The sequence below is a fragment of the Aquarana catesbeiana genome, linkage group LG11 (assembly GCF_042186555.1).
Source record: "Aquarana catesbeiana isolate 2022-GZ linkage group LG11, ASM4218655v1, whole genome shotgun sequence".
Classification (NCBI taxonomy): domain Eukaryota; kingdom Metazoa; phylum Chordata; class Amphibia; order Anura; family Ranidae; genus Aquarana; species Aquarana catesbeiana.
In genome coordinates this window covers 268,235,598-268,258,522 of record NC_133334.1, presented here as the reverse complement: position 1 = coordinate 268,258,522, position 22,925 = coordinate 268,235,598, and the positions used below count along the sequence as shown (strand labels likewise).

Below are 22,925 nucleotides of genomic sequence, written 5' to 3'. Positions count from 1 at the left end.
TAAGGAACATTCTTCCCACTGATCACCAATGTAAGGAACATTCTTCCCACTGGCCACCAATGTAAGGGGGGCATTCTTCTCACTGATCACCAATGTAAGGGGGGCCTTGTTCCCAGTGACCTGATGAATTGTTTTCATCAGGGGTACCCTGAGACCTGAAAATTATTTCAAGGGTTCCTGTGGGGTAAAAAGTTTGAGAAGGGCAGCTGTAGACAGTGGATTCGATGGTCCCGTCACTTATGCCACACTTCCCACTCCAGGGGCATAGCAATGTTGGTCCATAAATGTGTCCAGTAGGAGTGTAAGTCTAAGTATTACCCTGAGCGCCGTTCTATATATTTATATATGTCATTGTCTATTTTATACCTTTTTTATATCATACTTGGTTTGTATAATTGGCTCATAGGGATTGGAGAAGGAGAATCAGGATGACAGCCAGGCAGCAATCATTCTCAGAAGGATCAACAACACCCCCAGATACCTTCTGTGATAATAAATGTGTCCTCAGACCTTGAATATCATATTAGGGGAAGGATAGAGACGGAGGCTTTGCTATCTAGTTCCTCTGCTGATCTCCTCCAATCACTGCTCTGGTTGTTCCTGACAGTCTGACTCATAGTAGATTTCCCTTTGAACAGGGGGTAACACACAAATCTGACTTTGTAAAATTCAATTTTTTTTACATTTTTTTTTATTTCTAGCCAGGAAAATGCCTCTCCATGTGGATGATATAATGCGGCTTTTGTGCCACGTTTCCGGAGAACAGAAGATGAAAGCCGCCGTGAAGCACTCTGCTAGGGGCGCTGTGGCCGCCGGCACCGGGGCCTTCCTGGGAGGATTGATGGGAGGACCTCCTGGAATTGCAGTCGGTAAATATGTTCATTTTAATGGAATTCAATTTTATTGAGGTGTCATTTATTAGATACAGTGCTGTATAGAAGGCATTTTACCTGTTGAGTCTTACTATTGGCCTTTATTGTGATTGGAGGAGGGGGGCTTTGAGAAATGGCTTCCAGATATCCAGGAGGCAATCCACGAGATATTAATATTACCTTTTCCCCATAAACTACTTTAAGATGTTATTTATTTTGACCCTTTAACCCTTTTGCTGCCAGAGCTGTTTTTGCATTTGTTTGCACACTTGCTAAAAAAAAATCATTTTAGGCCTGAAGATTGTTTAAAACCCCCAAAACATTATATTATTTTCTGAAAGCAGACACCCTAGTCGCTTCAGCCCCGGAAGATTTTACCCCCTTCCTGACCAGAGCACTTTTTGCGATTCGGCACTGCGTCGCTTTAACTGACAATTGCGTGGTCGTGCGGCGTGGCTCCCAAACAAAATTGACATCCTTTTTTCCCACAAATAGAGCTTTCTTTTGGTGGTATTTGATCACCTCTGCGTTTTTTTTTTTTTTGCGCTATAAACCTAAAAATAGCGACGATTTTGAAAAAAACGCATTGTTTTTTACTTTTTGCTATAATAAATATCCCCCAAAAATATTTAAAAAAAACTATTTTTTTTCCTCAGTTTAGGCCGATATGTATTCTTCTACATATTTTTAGTTTAAAAAAATCGCAATAAGCGTATATTGATGGGTTTGCTGACACAGGTAGTGAAGGGGTTACCCACTAGGGGGCGATGAAGGGGTTAAGTGTGTCCTAGGGAGTGATTGTAACTGTGGGGGGGGAGGGGCTTCAAGTCACATGACAGCGATCACTGCTCTCGATGACAGGGAGAAGTGATCTCTGTCATGTCACAAGCCAGAACAGGGAAATGCCTTGTTTACATAGGAATTTCCCCCGTCCTGAGGCTCCGTGACACGATCGCCGGGAGACCGGCGGACATAGAGTTCGCTGGTCCTGTGGGCGCGCTCACGCTGTACGCGGCGCGCGCGCGCCTTTAGGAGCCTGCTATCCCCGGCTCTTAAAGGGGACATACAGGCACGCCCATTTGCCCACCACTGCCAATGTGCAGACGCATATCGGCGTGCGGCGGTCGGCAACTGGCTAGAGAACAAAATAGTGGTAGTTTAAATTTTTTATTTCACATGATATTACCACAAAGGTCTAGGAAACGTAAAAGTTCAGTGAAAAATACAGTAAAGTTAATTTTAGGGCGCACAAACATAAATAAATTACCCAATTTTTTTGTAAAATATAAAAGTCGAGGTTGCACCAAGTAAAGAGATAAAAAACATGTGTCTGTTACCCCAACATTTCCTATTTCTGATCTGTGCCTGCTGTACCATGTACTTAAACTATAAAGTCTCCTGTTCTTTGTATTGCTTCCTTCATGTGAAATCCTTGGCGCTCCTGCCAGTCCCTCTGCTTACCTTTTTAAAATCCGACCACTCTAAGCACGAGTTTCTATTGATTCCTATGGGGAAACTCGCTTTGATATACGAGTGCTTTGGATTACAAGCATTCTCCTGGAATGAATTATGCTCCTAATCCACGGTACTGCTGTATACACAAGTGTTTTGCCTTTCATTTTGATTTTAAACTGAATTTCAGTACCCTACATTTTCCATAGGTGACGCTTTAAACCCCCCCCCCCCAATAGGTCATCAGTTTAGTGTTGCGGAGGAGGTCTGGTGCTAGAATTCCTGCTCTCGCTCGTCCGCGGCGATATGTAACGTTTGTATCGCAATCAACGATGCGTAGGCACCCCCAACACGTGTAAAAAAATGTATAAAGTGTGGCGCTAATAGTAGCAATATATGAAGCTAAGCATTGGGTAATATCACACAATACAATTGTGAAACAGAAATGACACGTGAACACAAATGGCAGTGACTAATAAACAAAGATAGTAAGTAAATATATGTGTTCAATACAAATGTTAAATATAATCTAAAGCAATAAGAGAAATGTGCAATGACAGTGCATGAACAGTTGTCTAGTGTAAAGTCCAAAACAACAAAAAGAACCCTGACAGCGGTGCATGAACAGTTTTTGGCAGGTGTTTTCTTATATATGTAGAAAAGCTTTCAATCCAATAGCCTGGTAGGTACATAGACCATAGGGGACCCGAGGTGCACGGAAGTTCGGAAACAGTGCCAGGACCATCACCAGAAGTTATGGAGGCTTACCGGAAGGTATGGCCTGAAATGGCGTATGCCATACAGGTCAAAAGGGCTTATTGACCAACAGGTCTAGATGTATTATCCGGTCCGAGGTTATCGTCACACAAACCATGGGGGGGAAAAGTCGGTCAACACGATTTCCACATTGGTAGATATGCCACAGTAGACCATGCGAAAGATTCGTATTACATGTGAGGAATAAAAACACTCACATAGTGTAATAACGTAAAACTTGGATTTATTTAAAAAGTAACAGATAAAAAACAGACTCACATTTTTTGCAGATAAAATTAGCGTTTCAATCGTGTAGCGGTAGCTGTGAGGGATCAACCCGACATGTTTCGACTAAGTAGTCGTCTTCTGGGGTATGAACCCCCTCACCCCACCGCTCTATATATAGACAAACAAATAAGCAATGACCCCCAATGGAAGTGTCCTGAACCGGAAGTAAACCACATGACCTTATTTCCGGTTTTGAGGGGCATAGATTATGGGCTTAGAGTTTTGAAAGGCAAACTAAGCAACCAGGACATATGTTGGAATATAACTATTATATAAAATTATGAGGCAAGAATAAGTGAAAGGTGGTCCGGATGGTTAGTCCGTAACCAAACCTCACTCTCATTATCTGTGACCCCTGGAAAGGAGCGCAGCGACGCCGCTGCGTTCCAACGCTATGACGAGCCTCCTCTGAGCGCACTGACGTCACGCGCAAGACTGGGCAGCGGTGACAGTGCGCTCCAAGCCGCCACCCAAGCCTCACTCTCATATGGCGCGATGACGTCATGCGCATAACGCGGCTACGTCAGTACGTTCCGTGATAACAAACACGCCTCGTCATCAATTGCTAGACGCTCGTCCCATAGAGAGCAAAGCTCAGCCCTATGACGCAGGGCGGAAGTGGAAGACAAGTGTCAGCAGGGATGGAAGTCAAATGTATATGAAATTTGAATGTGTTACAGGTGCACATAAAAAGCTTCATAGTGTGAAAAATTAAGTATATTATCAATGCGCGAAGGGGCCTATGATAGAGGGTAAGGACATTATTTGAAGTCTACATTATATGGACTCATATTATTGACCTCCCAGACACTTCCAGTAGGGGGCATAAAATACATTTACATGCCCAACTGTAATATTTATAGGCACATACAATGTATACAAAAAGAAAAAGCCTAGTAATAAAATAAAAACGTATACCGTATGGCAATGTATATATATAAATATAGCTAAAAAAGGGGACCATCATAATCGAGCTAACATGAATAATAGATGTCGAAAAAATCTAAAGTAAAATGTAAATTACAATTTATGCCTGATTAATAAACGAATTGATGTCCCAATCGACATTGATACCCTGCGGAAAGTGTGACCCCAATTCGTATATCCAGTATGTCTCCAAACGGGAGACTCCCCTAAGAGTAGACCCCCCCCGCCAAGGGGCCCTATATTTATCTATGATGAGAAACTGTGTGCCAGCCGGATTTCTATCATGACATTCCCTATAATGTCTAGGGACTGTATGTTTCGTGCTACCCGCCTTAATGAGGTTGATGTGTTCCGAGACCCGTACAGTAAACGATCTAATTGTACGGCCCACATATTGCTTGCCACAAGGGCAAGTCAATAAGTAAACAATCCCGGTAGTGGCACAGGTGCAAAATTGTTTAATTGCATACGTGCGGCCAGTCACGGTAGAGTTAAATTCGTGGCTCGCCCTTCTGCCGCAGGTATTATACTGGCAAACCAGACATTTTTTGCAAGGAAAGAAACCAGTCCAATTATGAAAAAAGGATGGTTTTTTAGGCGGATCAATAACATTAGGTGCTAGCTTATTCCTGAGGGATGGAACTCCTCTAAAGACCACCTTGGGAGTATCAGGAAGAAGTGGGCCCAATATTTTGTCCGTTTTTAGAACGTCCCAATGATGTTCAAAGACCTTCCTAATCTGTTTGTATTGCATCGAGAAGGAGGTCAAAAATGACCATTTGAAATCATCGTTAGATTGTTTAGGTTTATCTTGCAATAGTGTCTGACGATCTATACTACAGGCCTTTTCAATCTCTCTATCTAGGTCAGGCGGATTATAGCCTTTCTCAACAAACCTATCTTTGAGTAACATGGCCTGAGTCATATAGGTGTCTTGATCAGTACAATTTCTACGTAGACGTAAAAATTGGCTCCTGGGTACTGATTTAATCCAAGAGGTGTGATGACAACTGTCAGTTGATATGTAACTGTTTCTGTCGGTGGACTTAAAATAAGTACTAAAGCTAAATCCACCTTCTTTTCTATCAATAACCAAATCTAAAAAGTGGACTGAAGTGGTGCTAGCCTCAAATGTCAGGGCAATGCCCCTATCATTGGCATTCAAAGAGGCCATGAAGTCAATCAGGTCATCATGGTTCCCAGTCCACAGGAGGAGGACGTCGTCTATGTACCGGGCCCACAGCAGAAGATGTGGGTTATCCATGGCATAGACGACGTCCTCCTCCCACTTGGCCATAAATAAATTAGCCAAGCTAGGGGCAAACTTGGCACCCATTGCCACCCCCTTATGTTGGCGATAGTAGTTGCCATTAAACCAAAAATAATTACTTTGAGTTGCAAATTCTATTAGCTCTATAATGTAATTGATCTGGGGTGAGGCAAGGGAAACATCCCTATTAAGAAAACATTTAACTGCATCCACACCTTCACGGTGTGGAATGCAGGTGTAGAGGGACGCCACGTCTGCAGTGGCCATGATAAGGTCACCGGAATATGAAACACTGGATAACAGTCTGATCACATCCCTAGTGTCCTTTAGATAGGACGGCATCTTACGTACAGAGGGTTGGAGAAAGAAATCAATGTACTTCCCGATTCTGGAGGTAATCGAGTCGATGCCACTAATTATAGGTCTGCCAGGAGGGTGGAGAGGGTCTTTATGAACTTTGGGTAAATAATACATAACTGGGACACGTGGGGCGAGGGGAACTAAAAATGATCTCTCTTTTTTATTTAGAATGTAAGAATCATAGCCTTTGGCTATCAGATTCCTCAATGCTATTTTGTACTCTTGTGTTGGATTATTAGGTAGCTCAATGTAGGTCTCACGGTCTCCTAAAATGCGGTGCATTTCTTTAAGATAGTCTGATTTGTTTAATAAAACTATGCCGCCGCCTTTGTCGGCGGGGCGTATAACCAAATTGTTGTTCTCGCATAGGGTTTTTAGGCCCACTGTAGGTAGAGGATTATAAAATTTGTGTTTTACTGGAATCTTCGCTAGGTCTCGTATCACTAATTCTTTGAATAAGTTAATGGGGGGTGGAAGTTGTGTTGGGGGGCTGAAGAGGGAGGGATTAGATAAATTAGAGTGTACTGTGCCAGAAGTTGCCGCTCTGGCTATATTTCTCGTGGGGTTCGAGATGATGTATCTTTGAACATTGATTTTTCTAATGAACTTATGAATATCAATGAACGTATTGAATTTGTTGAGTTTATGAGGGGGGGCAAATTTAAGCCCCTTGTTAAGGACACTTTTTTCTTCCTGTGTGAGGACAGTGTCACTCAAGTTGAATACCCCCTGACATGTTACGTTCTTGTTCGTTTTCCGTCTCTGAACCCTCCTCCCTCCTCTGGTCCCTCTCTTGTTTCTGGACCTCTTTTTCTGTTTTGAGTGTCCTCGCGAAAACCCCGAGTAGTACGTGAATCTAAATACGGTTGTCTGTAGGGGGATGGGTCATACCCGGCATTAGGGAATGGGCAGACATTTTCATTATATTGTTCACGTAACGGGGAATACCTATTATAGGTAGAAATAGGCGGATGCCTATAGTATGATGAGGAATTAGGGTGATAAGAATGGTGAGGGGAGTCATGATAGCGTACCGGGGAACCCCCAACACGTGTATTTACATTTGTACGTGCGTATATTTGGGGGTTTCAGAAATGTGTTTGGGGAATTTTATGGGCTTGGCTGTAACTTTTTACAATTCAGACCATTAGAACAAATGGAAAAGATACAATTGGAAATTTTCCAATGGGAACACAAATTCTGTTGACAACCGGGAAGTCCCTCGCTTTTTTTTTTTTTTTTTTTTTTAAGGAGGTAAAGAAAACCATATCACGAGATATTGGCTCAGCAGGCAAATGAGACAAATCATGAGACCAAAATCAAACATGCGGAAAAAGTACACGTTTATGTGATCATCTCAAACATTATTGGATTTGGTAATTTCCAAAATGGGGGTGGGGGGGATCCATTCTGAATGATGAGTATATACAGTGGATATAAAAAGTCTACACACCCTTGTTAAAATGTCGGGTTTCTGTGATGTAAAAAAATGAGACAAAGATAAATCATTTCAGAACTTTTCCCACCTTTTAATGTGACCTATAAACTGTACAATAAGTTGAACAACAAACTGAAATCTTTTAGGGGGGGAAGTAAAACTAAAAACTAAAACAATGTGGTTGCATAAGTGCACACCCCTCTTATAACTGGGGATGTAGCTGTTTTCAGAATTAAGCAATCACATCCAAAATAATGTTAAATAGTAGTCAGTACACATCTGACATCATTTACAGTGCCTCTGATTAACCCCAAATAAAGTTCAGCTGTTCTAGTAGGTCTTTCCTGACATTTTCTTAGTCGCATCCCACAGCAAAATCCATGGTCCGCAGAGGGCTTCCAAAGCATCAGAGGGATCTCATTGTTAAAAGGTATCAGTGAGCAGAAGGGTACAAAAACACTTCCAAGGCATTAGATATATAATGGAACACAGTGAAGACAGTCATCATCAAGTGGAGAAAATATGGCACAACAGTGACATCACCAAGAACTGGACGTCACACAGGGAGGCTGCCAAGAGGCCTACAGCAACATTAAAGGAGCTGCAGGAATATCTTGACAAGTACTGGCTGTGTGGTAGATGTGACAACAATCTCCCATATTCTTCATATGTCTGGGCTATGGGGTAGAGTGACAAGACAAAGTCTTTTCATACCAAGAAAAACATCCAAGCCCAGCTAAATTTTGCAAAATCTCCCAAAAGCATGTGGGAAAATGTGTTCTGGTCTGATGAAACCAAGGTTGAACTTTTTGGCCATAATTTCTAAAGATATGTTTGGCACAAAAACAACACTGCACATCACCAAAAGAACACCATACCCACCGTGAAGCATGGTGGTGGCAGCATCATGCTTCGGGGCAGTTTTTTGTTCAGCTAAAACAGGGGCCTTAGTCAAGGTAGAGGGAATTATGAACAGTTCCAAATACCAGTCAATATTGGCGAAAAACCTTCAGGCTTCTGCTAGAAAGATGAACATAAAGAGAAACTTCAACTTTCAGCATGACAACGCCCCAAAGCATACATCCAAATCAACAAAGGAATGGCTTCACCAGAAGATTAAAGTTTTGGAATGGCCCAGCCAAAGCCCAGACCTGAATTTGATTGAAAATCTGTGGGGTGATCTGAAGAGGGCTGTGCACAGGAGATGTCCTCGCAATCTGACAGATTTGGAGTGTTTTTGCACAGAAGAGTGGGCAAATATTGCCAAGTCAAGATGTGCCATGTTGATAGACTCATCCCCAAAAAGACTGAGTGCTGTAAAAAATTCAAAAGGTGCTTCAACAAAGTATTAGTGTAAGGGGTGTGCAGACTTATGCAACCATATTTTTTTTTATTTGTTTTATTTTTACTTCCCTCCACCTAAAAGATTTCAGTTTGTTGTTCAACTGAGTTTATAGGTCAAAATAAAGGTGGAGAAAAATCTGAAATAATTTCTTTGTCTCATTTTTTTACATCACAGAAACTCAACATTTTAACAGGGGTGTGTAGACTTTTTATATCCATTGTAGGTATAGATAGCGAATCTGAATATGAAAAGGTGCAACGCATGGGGGGGTGAAAGGGGGAGGGTTTGTCGAGTTTCCGAAGACACCTAAGACATGTTAACCTGAAGTTATCAGGGTATTAATTTGTAGTCGAGCAGAGGAGGGTATGTTAGGGTTAAAGCAGAACTTAACTCTCAAAAGGGAGTTCCACTCTAACACAGACCCCACCCCAAGCTGAATTTTTTTTTAATTTTTTTTTTTTTTTTTTTTTAGCATTTCCCCCTGCTGCTATTCTGGTCTAGACCTCCACTTTTGTGTGTGTGTGTGTTGGGGGGGATGGCAAATAAAAAAAAGAATACACCATATACAATTGGGAAACAAGTCATATATTGTTTTTATATGTTCTTAAAAATGAACTTTCCTTTTCAATCAACAGCTCTGTAAAAGGCAATATGGCTGCCTGGAGGTGTCCTGTACACAGATGGTATACGGACCCCCCCCCTCCCCCAGAAATGTCAAAACAGCGTTGGGTCCTAAAACATAAAAATTTTTAAAAAATAAATAAATAACAGACTCTTATCCCAGCATGCAGCCTGGCAGGTCGAGGGGCGGATGGACAAGCGAACCTGTTCCCTCTCCCCGGATCATGCCAGGCCACACGTCCTCAATGTGGAGGGTGGGTGCTTTGGGGCAGGGGGGGCTCTGTGCCCCCCACTCTAAAGCACCTTGTTTCCATGTTGATGGGGACAAGGGCCTCTTGCTGTCAACCCTGGCCGGTGGTTGTGGGGGTCTGCCAGCGGGGGGCTTATCGGAATCTGGAAGCCCCCTTTAACAATGGGGGGATCCATATACAGGCCCCCCTTCCCATGTGAATGAGTATGGGGTACATTGTGCCCCCTACCCATTCACCCCTGAAAAAGGCAGGGTAGTGTAAATAAAAACAAGATACGGTTTTGACAAGTCCTTTATTAAAAAAAATCTCCCTCTGGTGTTCTCCCTCCATCCTTCTTCCTCCGGTCTTCTTCCTCCGGTCTTCTCTGCCACTGCTGTCTTCTTTGCGTTTGTAGAGCTGCTTTTTTCTGGCGTTGGTAGTGGCTTTGCAGCTCGTTTTTTTCTAACGCCCTGTGTGCATGGGGAATAGGAAGGAAAGATAAACCATAGCTGGTTGCACAAATGAAAAGGGTCATATAATAATCTCATAATATTTAGGTATATCTCCTTTTTGGTTTTGGATAGAGTATGGGAAGGTTAAAACCTCCTGGCAGACTTTTTGTACCATTTGAGAGATTTCCCATTATTTCCAGTCCCTACAAAAGGCAACAAAAATAACCCTGGAAATGTAATCAAAGTTATGGGAAATCCCCCTCTTCGATAGTTGTCACCATTACAGGTGTCCCCATTAGAAGGTTCACCCATCTATCAGATTTCCATCACCCCCATAGGAAGGTTTCCCCAACTGTCAAATGTTGGATTTCCATCACTCACATTGGAAGGTTTCCCCCCAAATATCAAATTCAATTTCCATCACTAGCTATTATGTATACTACAACAATTTTTCTTAAACATTAAAAAAAATAAGGATCTTTGTAAATGGTAGTGTTTATAACTTACTGCCATTATTTGTTTCTAGGTGGCGCTGTGGGAGGATTATTGGGCGCCTGGATGTCCAGCGGTCAGTTCAAGCCAGTCCCTCAGATTCTTATGGAGATGCCCCCTGTCCAGCAGCAGAAGCTGTGTGAAAACATCTACACCATCATCGGCAACTTGGACTGGACCGATGCTGCTCAACTCATCATGCTGGTCATGGGCAATGCCTCCTTACAACAGAAGGTGTCAGCCGCACTCATCAACTACGTGTCCCAGGAGCTAAAAGGAGAGATTCAGTATGGAGACTAGATGGTTGCTGAATCATTTTATTACTGCCGAAAGTGCACCTATGATTAGCTAGGAAACCCAACAGTGTAGAAAAGGTAAAGGGAGGCAGATGCTGTACTTGGATATTCCAGTAAGGAAGATTTTAGTGTAATTTTGAAGTGTAAGGTTTAAAACGATCTGCTGCTTAGTGAATAGAAGCTCCAAGTTACATAGTAAACAAGGTTGAAAAAAGTCCATCAAGTCCAACCTATGTGTGTGATTATAGGTCAGTAGTTGATCTGGAGGGCTGAAGATTGACCACTTGGGCCTCCAGTGCTGCCTCATAGTAGACATATGTTTCCTTCCTTAAAGTGTAAGTTCATCCTAAAACTAAAATCTCTAAACCTACAGGCATCCACAATCTAAGACTAACCTATCTAGTCCTGTGAAGAAGTCGCTATACATACCTTTTTTTGAAGTCGCTCTGGTCCAGTCTCCAGCAGTGGAAGCTCTGTGCAGGACACGGCCGTGAAATGCCAGGGAAGTGACGTCACCCGTAGACCTACTATGGGGCTTTCATGGCAGCCACCTCCACAGCGAAGCCACCACTTACAGCTCAGCGTGGCACCGGACCGGAGTGGCTTCGGAAAAGGTATGTATAGCGGTTTCTTCTTTACAGAGCTAGATAGGTTAGTCTTAGATCGTGGATGCCTGTAGATTTAGAGATTTTAGAGTTAGGGTGGACTTCTACTTTAAAGAGAAACTGAATTCTGAAAGCAGACAAATGGCAAAGAACTAGTCACCAGTATTGTCTGTGGCCTCTCTGCAGCTGTTCTTTCTCTATCACTGACTTACCATGCCTTGGTCTGTACTGTCTCTGTGTGGGCGGCCATCTTGGTAGAGGCAGTGCTTTGCTTCCTCATGGCAGAGCCTCCAGCATGGAGAACCTTGAGCAGCACAGTAATGGCATCACTTCAGCTTTACTAGGACAAGCCCTCAGAGGTAACGGTGCCTTCGATCTTACACTGCAGATACACAGCTCTGAGGCTATAGACACACGAGTGCCTAGGCACACTCACATACCAGGATATGGACTGCTATTTTCCAGCAGGAATCTGTTTTTATGCTTGGGCACAATTTAACATTTCTAGATGTCGTCTATAACATGGAAAATCTACACTTTTTTAGTTCAGTTCCTCTTTAAGCAGAAGTAGAAAAAGGTCAGCCAAAGTAGCAGAGGAGCAAACAGATGAGTACAAGCAGTGGGCAATCAAGTCAACCTGTGGCTAAGCTTTGCATGCAAAAAGCAGAGATTTACTTTAACGAAATTCTGCTACCTTACCCATGTAGAGCAAAGTGACCTTGTTTCCGCAAGGGTGCCCCCATCCCCCCCCCCCCAACTACTACGAGGGTCTGTGTCAATGGCATTGGTTTGAAAGGCTTCTGAGAGTATTAGGAATTAATTGACAAGTGCATCTGACCTGCGATTGACTTGCTTCAAGCAGGTTTAGCATTCCTATACACTTGTATTGAGATGCAAAACCCACTTGCAATGAGCAAAAGTCTATCGACACCGGTCCTCCTACCCAGCTTACCTTCACTTCTATGCAGCCCTTTCCTCCCTCACAGGCAGCACTGAAATCGGTGGTGTCAGCAACCAGGGGATCGATGACTTTGCTCTTTTGGACGCGTGACAGCGATGGGGCTTATCAATTGGCTGCTAGGCATTTACTTTGTCTCAGAGGCGAAGATCATATGCTCCCCCCCTCCAAACCCTAAAGCGGTGGTCTGAGGCCTGTGGGCCAGGTGTGGCCCTTTGTTTGCCTTTATTTAACCCTTAGGCACTATTCCTCCCACTGACACCATAGACGGGGCGCTATTCCTCCCACTGACACCATAGAGGGGGCGCTATGCCTCCCCACTGACACCATAGAGGGGGCGCTATGCCTCCCCACTGACACCATAGAGGGGGCGCTATGCCTCCCCACTGACACCATAGAGGGGGCGCCATGCCTCCCCACTGACACCATAGAGGGGGCGCCATGCCTCCCCACTGACACCATAGAGGGGGCGCCATGCCTCCCCACTGACACCATAGAGGGGGCGCCATGCCTCCCCACTGACACCATAGAGGGGGCGCCATGCCTCCCCACTGACACCATAGAGGGGGCGCCATGCCTCCCCACTGACACCATAGAGGGGGCGCCATGCCTCCCCACTGACACCATAGAGGGGGCGCCATGCCTCCCCACTGACACCATAGAGGGGGCGCCATGCCTCCCCACTGACACCATAGAGGGGGCGCTATGCCTCCCCTCTGACACCATAGAGGGGGCGCTATGCCTCCCCTCTGACACCATAGAGGGGGGCGCTATTCCTCCCACTGACACCATAGACGGGGGCGCTATGCCTCCCCACTGACACCATAGATGGATTGGAGATGGAGATTATTCTTCCCACTAATACCAATACCCCATACTGTCCACAGGCATTATGTCATTATTTTCCCCCTGCTGACCACCAAGTCTTTTCTACTCCCACTGGCCACAATCTGGCCCTTTGCTTAGAAAGTTTGGAGACCCCTGCCCTAAAGCAACAGGTAGTGTCACTGGCTGTGAATGAGGGAGCTCTGGTGAGGTGGGGAGGAGGGGTGCTTTTGCACAGGCAATGCATCGGTAAGGTGATCGGGTCTCTTCAAAGTAAATCTGTGCTTTTATTCATGCAAACGATAGCAAAAGGTTGACTTGACGTGACGAAACGCACTAAAATCTTCAGGAAGCGGCTAAAACAAGGCCAGCATCTCTCTTCCTTATCTACCTCTTTTGAAGCATATTGCGTCAACTTGAACGGTCTTTTAATCATAACTGATGAACTTGAATAATCTTTTTTTCTTAAATCACATTAGGCCTGTAATATGATGACAGTTGAAGGTAGAGCTGTCTGTGTTGCTTATAGCAGCCAATGAAATTCTTGCTTTTATTTCTTTTTATCTGCCTTGGAAAATGACAATGGGGTTTGATTGGCCGCTATCGACTACAAAGACAATTCTTTTGGATCTTCCGTGCCTCATAAGGCCTGATTCACACCTACGCAGGTTGCATATTCCGGGTGCATTTTTCATTTTTCAATACATGTTTTTGATCCATTGAAATTTTATGGAACCAAAAAACCAGAAAAAAGTCCCCGGCCCTTTCCATAAAATGCACAGATGTGAATTACATTCATAGGAAACCATGCTAAATGGACTGTAGTGCGTTTCTGCAAAACTGAAAATGCGCTAAAAAATGCCTAGGTGTGAACCAGGTCTAAATAAATACTAGTGCCCAAGGGAAGCCAAGGTGCTCCCTGATTCGGCCAATCAGATGTGAGCTGAAAGAGTCTCATTGGCTGCCAGTGGGCAATAAAATAACAAATAGGAACAACCTGAAATTTTAAGCGACCAAACAGATTGCAGCTGTTATTTTTGTAGCAGGTGAAGGCAGCATCTGATTGGTTTCTATGAATAATACTGACAATTTTCTCCAGTTCCTATAACCAAATCTGCCCGACACCTAAGCAGGTCATACACAGGGTTCTATACTCTGTTGAAAGAGTAGAATATATCAGTTTTTATCATTAACATGCACTTGGACTTCATACTTTTGCTGTCATCTGCCTTATTTTAACATTTTTAAATGAAACGGTTCGCAACAAATCCACTATATTACCAAAAGTATCGGGACGCCTGCCTTTACACACACCTGAACTTTAATGGCATCCCAGTCTTAGTCCGTAGGGTTCAATATTGAGTTGGCCCACCCTTTGCATCTATAACAGCTTCAACTCTTCTGGGAAGGCCGTCCACAAGGTTTAGGAGTGTGTCTATGGGAATGTTTGACCATTCTTCTAGAAGAGCATTTGTTGGTTAGGGTACTGATGTTGGACAAGAAGGCCTGGCTCACAGTCTGCACTCTAAGGTGTTCTATTGGGAAGAGGTCAGGATTCTGTGCAGGCCAGTCAAGTTCCTCCACCCCAAACTCGCTCATCCATGTCTTTATGGACCTTGCTTTGTGCACTGGTGCACAGTCATGTTGGAACAGGAAGGGGCCATCCCCAAACTGTTCCCACAAAGTTGGGAGCATGAAATTGTCCAAAATGTCTTGGTATGCTGACGCCTTAAGAGTTCCCTTCACTGGAACTAAGGGGCCAAGCCCAACCCCCGAAAAACAACCTCACACCATAATCCCCCCTCCACCAAATGATTTGGACCAGTGCACAAAGCAAGGTCCATAAAGACATGGATGAGCGAGTTTGGGGTGGAGGAACTTGACTGGCCTGAACAGAGTCCCGACCTCAACCCGATAGAACACCTTTGGGATGAATTAGAGTGGAGACCTTCTCGTCCAACATCAGTGCCTGACCTCACAAATGCTCTTCTGGAAGAATGGTCAAACATTCCCATAGACACACTCCTAAACCTTGTGGACAGCCTTCCCAGAAGAGTTGAAGCTGTTATAGATGCAAAGGTTGGGACAACTCAATATTGAACCCTACAGACTAAGACTAGGATGTCATTAAAGTTCATGTGTGTGTAAAGGCAGGTGTCCTAATATATATAATATAATGTAGTATAAAATCTCACATGTAGCTGACCCTAAGAGCCCTTTCACACTGGGGCGGGAGCGGCGTCGGCGGTAAAACGCTGCTATTATTAGCGGCGTTTTACGGTCGGTATTCGGCTGCTAGCGGGGCGGTTTTACCCCCCGCTAGCGTCCGAGAAATGGTTAAATACCACCGCAAAGCGCCTCTGCAGAGGCGCTTTGCCGGCGGTATAGCCACGCCGTCGCATTGATTTCAATGGGCAGGAGCGGTAAAGGAGCGGTATACACTCCGCTCCTTCACCGCTCCGAAGATGCTGCTAGCAGGACTTTTTTTACCGTCCTGCCAGCGCACCGCTCCAGTGTGAAAGCCCTCGGGGCTTTCACACTGGAATTAAAGCAGCGGCACTTTCGGGTCGGTTTGCAGGCGCTATTATTAGCGCAATAGCGCCCGCAAACCGCCCCAGTGTGAAAGGGCTCTTAACCCGGCCATGGAGAGATTGAAGTTCAGCAGAAACCGGACGAAATTCAGTCCATTTATGGGCAGGCTGGTTGTACTGAATTTGATCTATTGATTGCAGTACACACCAGCCTGTCGTGTTTTTTTTTTTTTTTTTTTTTTTTTTGAACGATCACTGCTGCTGGCTATAGCCAGCAGCAATCATAGTATTCTGATAGCAGGGAAACCTCCCACTGTCAGAATACATTGGCTCGGTGGGAGGGATTTGCCCATCAACACTGACTGTGTTGATTGGTGGAATCAAGTGACTTTCTGTCCTTCAACCCGTGGTTGTATGGCCGGTATGTATGGCCTGCCTTACAGTCATGTGACCTTAGGCTGCTCATATCGGTGTTTGTTTCAATCAACTGAGCCTTTAACTGACAATACCAATGCAACTTCATTAACCTAATGCTATTAATTATTTATATATGATGACATTTTTTGTTTCTTGAGCAGAAATGTGAATAGTAGATTAGTAGATTGGTGAAAGTATTATGGTGAGATTTGTGTAACTGACAGAACTTGCTTTCCTATTAACAACTGCCGTAGTTTGCTAGAGGTTGGAGTTGTTGGAGGTCTGTCTTTTTTTTTATTTTTATTTTTTATTTTTAGTTCTTCGGAGAACTATAAAATAACTATAAGAGTCCACCAGCATTCTAACCCGTACCCCCCTCCCCCCCCCCCCCGCTATTCCTGTTTTTAGGAAATCTTTTTCTACCTTAACCAAAAAATAGAGAGTTGATATGCTGTCTGTGCAGAATGAGAACTCTCCACCTCTCCAGATTATGGGGGGTCCTATTGAGATCCATAATACACAGGAGAGAAGACGTCATGAGGGCAGATGGAAACATGGGGGCAACACGGTGATTTTTTTTTTTTTTTTCTTAACTTGCATTTGAGCTGCTTTTATTTTCTAAAAATGTCAATGCAAAAGCCTTAAGCTACTGAAAGAGAAATGAAAGCAACTAAAACACATGTTATTTGACTTCCTTCTAACTCTGAAGTCGGACTATACCAACTAGACATGTGCACTGAAAAAAAATTTGTTCATTTTCATGTCGTTTTTTTGCTTTTTTTTGGAAATTCGAAAATGTCCAAAATTCGGAAATCCGAATTTTCAAATTTCAAAAATTCGAAGATCTGAAAAAAAGAAAGCAAATCAGTAAAATTCTAAATAATAATTAACTAATAATAACTAACTAGGTATTAGAATTTCCTTTCAAATTTGGCTGTTTGTGAACGTAACGAATACAAATTTATCTGAAGTTACCAATTATCCGAAATAACGAATGCCGGATCTAAACAAATGGAATGTAACAAATTAATAGTAAATAATAAAAAGGTTTTATTACTATTATTATTATTAGATCGTTACATTCCATTCTTTTAGATACGGCATTCGTTATTTCAGATAATTCATAACATAAATTCGTATTCGTTACGTTCACTAACAGCCAAATTTGAAAGGAAATTCCAATACCTATAATTTAATAGTTTATTATTAGTTTGTTATTTCGAATTTTACTGATTTTATTTCTTTTTTTTTTCAAATTTTGGGATTTTTCGAATTTTTGAATTTCCGAATTTTTTAAAATTTGGAAATTTAATACCTATAACTCAATAGTTATTATTAGTTAGTTATTTCATATTTTCGGGTTTTTGAGTTTTCGGATTTTCATTCTTTTGAACTTTTCAGATTTTCATTCTTGTTTTCGGATTTTCAAATTTCCAAACTTTGAAAAATTGGAATTCGAAAATGGAAAATTTGGAATTCGTTAAAAAACAAATTCGGAGCTAAATGAATTGCTCATGTCTAATACCAACCCTAATGGAATTACACTATAGGCCCAACATTTTGTTGACTCCTTACCATCATGCCTATCCGAACTTGTTGGACGTCCCATTCCAAAAACTTGGGCATTAATATGGAGCTGTAATGGCCTCCACTCTTCTGGGAAGGATAGCCACAAGATTTCAGGGTGTCTCTGTGGGAATGTGTGCCCAATCGGCCAATAGAGCACTGGGGAGGTCAGGTATGGAGGTTGGAGAAGAAGACTGGACTCAATATGGGTAAAACAATTCTTTCCCAAAGGTTGAGATCTGTGGTCTGTGCAGATCACTTGAGTTCTTTCACACCAAACTGGTCAAACCATGTCCTTATGGAGCTGGCCTTGTAGACAGAGGCACAGTCATACTGTAAAAGATAAAGACATTCACCAAATTGGTGTAACAATATTGGAAAGCGCACAATTGTCTAACATATCATTGTATGTTGTAGTATTAACAATATCAGTAACTGGAAATACCTAAACACAATCATTTGGAGGGGTGTCCATATACTTTTGGCCATATGGATGGTGTTTTGGTCAGATGGTGACAAACTTATGACGATATATTGTGTGCATTATTTAGTCATTTAGAGATACAACCTGCCACCTCTCAGTCCTCAGAATAAAGTGGCAATGTGTAATGCAGAACCAAGGGAAGTCCTAGACTCCTCCTTATCATTAATGTGCAATATGACATCCAAGAGGGAACCTGGAAGGACTACCCTCACATCACTGACCCCTGCACGCTGCATTACATACTACTGACCCCTGCACTCTTAATTGGTCATTCCTTACCCCGTGCTTTCTGTGTTGCATAAGACTGAAGATTGCATTGCATACTACTGACCTCTGCACTCTGCCTTACTACTGACCCCTAAACTCTGCATTAGTTTCTCCTGGCTCCTGCTTTCTGCATTATTACTGACCTCTACATTATATACTACTAGCCCCTACACTCTTCATTACTACTAACCTCCGCATTGTATACTACTGGCCCCTGCACTCTTTTCCTTACTACTAACCTCTGCATTGTATACTACTGGCCCCTGCACTCTGCCTTACTACTGACCTCTGCATTGTATACTACTGGCCCCTGCACTCTTTTCCTTACTACTGACCTCTGCATTATATACTACTGGCCCCCAGCACTCTTTTCCTTACTACTGACCTCTGCATTATATACTACTGGCCCCAGCACTCTTTTCCTTACTACTGACCTCTGCATTATATACTACTGGCCCCTGCACTCTTCCTTACTACCGACCTCTGCATTATATACTACTGGCCCCTGCACTCTTCATTACTACCGATCTCTAAATGATATACTACTAGCCCATGCACTCTTCAATATTTCAATATCTCTACGTTGTATACCACTGGCCCCTGAACGCTTCCTTAGTACTGACCTCTGCATTGTATACTACGAGCCCCTGTACTCTTTATTACTACTGACCTCTGCGTTCTATACTACCTCCCCCTAAACTCTTCATCCCCCAAACTCTGCCTTGCTTCCTACTGACTCCTGAACCTTTCAAACCTTCCTTACGTTGTAATGTGGCCTTGCTAGGTTAAAAACAAAAAAATTGATTTCTTTCATGCTGTTCAAGCAGATCTCCACCTCTCCAGGGTTGCCGACCTCCATTATTACAGGCAGAACTTAGATTACCTTGTGTTGCCTTGATGTCCATTTTAGAACGAGCACAACAATTGTAGAACAAGTTTACAAACCATGTTGCAATATGTTACATCTACAATATACCTTTTGCTGTGTTTAAAGTGTGAAAATGATTTTGTCGGTGTTCTCTTTTATGTAATCGTCATAATAAATCTCCTAATTTATTAATCTTCATCTGCTGGAGGAATTTAGATATTGAACTCGTAAGTAATTGTAAATAAGGAGTGTGTGAGTGACTCGACATGCAACTATCATATAGTTCTAATTTTGTCTCTGGTGAGGAAATGATTTATTTGTTGTATAAATAAATGCAAAGAAAATATAAAAAATTGTTCAAAGTTTGCAGGTTATCTCAATAAAGTATTGAATTTTGAGAGAAACAATTGCTGTGTGATAGATCCAAAGGATCCCCAAAACCCAATTCACCAGGGAGGGGGGTGATGACCTAATTGTCTCTCATTGGAGGCATATTGATGGCACGTAGTACCCCTGCCCCCCCTTCACACACACACACACACACACACACACACACACACACACTTTCTGGCTTGTTCGATTTGGGGGGGGGGGGGGGGGGGGGGGGCTGATGAAGCGCCGGATACCCATCTGGAGGTGTGGTAATTACAATATAAATGACATATCTGAGGCTCAATTCACACAGCTTTAACACAAGGGCACACAAGTGTTTTTACTTTGCCTATGGGGCTCTCGTTTTCTAAACCTATTGGACTTAGAGCAAAACTAAAATCACAGTATTTACCTCCTCTCCAATGATCTGACCTCTGCATGCGCAGTCAGCCATCCCATCACACAGGCACCAAGCCGGCAATGTAAACGGAACCAAGCATGACAAGCTCAGTGTGTGTGTGCCACAGAAGACTGCAAGCAAGCAGGTAGGTTTTTTTTTTTTTTTTTGCAAAAGACATTGCATGTTTTTCCTGTGATAAACAAAGTGCCAGCTTGTAAGTGACCTGGACATTTATAGATAGGCAACTCCTATCCTCATATTGATTAGTGGTTCCAAATTAATAATAACTACTGCAGTAGGGAACAGACACAAAAGATACTCTCCGCATCTTTCCAAAAACCTGTTCTGCTTTAATATGACGCAATTGAAGGTTTTCGTACACATGATTACGTAGGTATCACATTAATATTCCAATTGTACTTTTATGAAAACAAGGTGCGTAACATAGGCCGGCTAATTCTAATCAGGACTCGAAAGAATGCAAACATGTAATGAAAACATTGTTGGGGTCGTGTGCACAGTGAAGGCAGTGTGCAATACATACAAAATAGAATACAATTAGATGCAGAACTTACAAATTTCCTTTACATAAGCATGGTACTATTGACTTTAGTTCTCCCCCAAAGGGCCTGGTATGGTTGAGGGGTGAACCCCACGCCGTTTTTTTTTCCCACATTTTTGTATTGCCGGCAATGTGTTTTCTATACATATATATATTTTTTTTTACATTCAACTGTTAGTAAGGACCCCCCCCCCCCCAAAAAAAAAAACAACAAAACAATGGAGCACCAGCTGCCACTGCTTCACATCCAGTTACGGTGACACTTGCTAAATTTTACATTTCCCCCTCACTATTTGTCCTGTCTAAGGCCCCTTTCACACAAGGCGGACTCCGTTTCTACAGAGCCCGCCTCGGTCCGCTGGCTCAGTGGGAGATCTGTCCGTTGATCTCCGCTGAGCCGGCGGATGACAGGTCCCTCTCTGCTCACTGAGGGGGGAGGGGCTTGTCAGGCGCCGCTGCCGCCTATGGAGGGATCGGACGAAAACAGACAGCGTGTTCGTTTTAGTCAGATCTCACCCGATCCGATCCGCCAGCGACGGACCTGAACGTAGAGCCATCCGTCTGCTTTTAGCGGATCGGACAGGGTCGGATGTCAGCGGACATGTCTCCGCTGACATCCGACGCTCCATGGGCTAACATGGATCGCCCGTTCAGGTCCTCCGTCAAAACTGACAGGCGGACCTGAACGGTCCGATCCTGTGAAAGGGGCCTAAGAGACACAATCTCCCCAGTGCTGTCGTAAACAGCAATAAAAGCCTTACAGAAGTTCTACCCGTCCTGAGTGTATTTAAAGAATATGTAAACCCAACATTTTATATTCCTGATGTGTGTCTGCTGTACTGTGTACTTGTATGAGAAAGTCTCCTGTTCTCTTTGTATTGCTTCCTTTGTGTGATTTCTGCCTTTCCTATTAAAAACTGACCACGCTAGGCATGAGAAAACAGCATGGTCACCGCGGTACCGCCACTGCAGGCAAGCTTACACAAGAAAAGGGAACCTCATACTGTAGTAAATAAAAACTTGCGAAGGTTTATTAAAACGATTGCACTTGCATCCGGATAAAGAAAACACAGCTTAGGCAAGCAACCATAGCGGGGCTCACTGCACTTCAGGTTTCTGCTACATCACCCGGCTCCACCTAATGCCCCGTACACACGGTCGGACTTTGTTCGGACATTCCGACAACAAAATCCTAGGATTTTTTCTGACGGATGTTGGCTCAAACTTGTCTTGCATACACACGGTCACACAAAGTTGTCGGAAAATCCGATCGTTCTAAACGCGGTGACGTAAAACATGTACGCCGGGACTTTAAACGGGGCAGTGGCCAATAGCTTTCATCTCTTTATTTATTCTGAGCATGCGTGGCACTTTGTCCGTCGGATTTGTGTACACACGATCGGAATTTCCGACAACGGATTTTGTTGTCGGAAAATTTTATCTCCTGCTCTCCAACTTTGTGTGTCGGAAAATCCGATGGAAAATGTCCGATGGAGCCTACACACGGTCGGAATTTCCGACAACACGCTCCGATCGGACATTTTCCATCGGAAAATCCGACCGTGTGTACGGGGCATAACACGTATCGTCACGGTACTTCCTCAGGGGGAGACAGACACTCAGGCTCTGGCTGCCCCATGCAGCCTCTCTGACTCCTGGAGACCTCCTGTCTCTCTTCGGTGGAGCCCTGAGGTATTCCTAAACCTCAATCATCCACTTCCCAACTACCCCATAGCAGATTTACTGCTACAGGGTGGCCACGCTGTGCAGGATCACGTATATATGTGAACCTGCACTTCTGGGTATCGGGCACAAGTGCGCACTGCCGTTGGCTCGCTCCTGCTGTGATTTTATCCGATGTCGGCCGGCACCCGCTGATCGTTCAGTACACTGAGAGAATGGCAGTCTGCCCATGTAAAAAAAGCAATACAGAAGGCATGGATCCTGCGTTCCTGTAAAGCGCTGACCGACCGATCGGGGGGTTGGGTGTGGGGGGAGAACTGACCGACCGCCTGGGGTAAAAAAAAACAGCTGACACTGGTAAATGGTAATATTTATCTCCTGATTTTTTTAATTATCAAAGGAAAACTTGCCTCAAATAGTAAAAAAAAATTTAATTTTAAATGTAGCTGTATATTTCTTGCCATTACCATACCCTTCCACCAAAGAACAACCCAAATTAAATTCTCCTGCTCCTAACAATCGCAGCGATATCATACCACATATGTGTATGTTAGTTGTATACGTAGTACAACCCGAAAACAATAGTGC

At 43.4% G+C, this 22,925-nt stretch overlaps 1 protein-coding gene across 1 annotated transcript; it reads left to right on the top strand.

Moving 5' to 3' along the window:
• Positions 1–701: 701 nt before the first annotated feature.
• Positions 702–11,170, top strand: LG11H19orf12 (linkage group 11 C19orf12 homolog; the record flags this gene model as incomplete). The annotated part of the gene is given in 2 exon segments (XM_073605817.1): positions 702–869; positions 10,538–11,170. Coding segments are annotated over 2 exon segments (426 nt in total). The 3' UTR covers positions 10,804–11,170.
• Between the last annotated feature and the right edge of the window lie 11,755 nt (positions 11,171–22,925).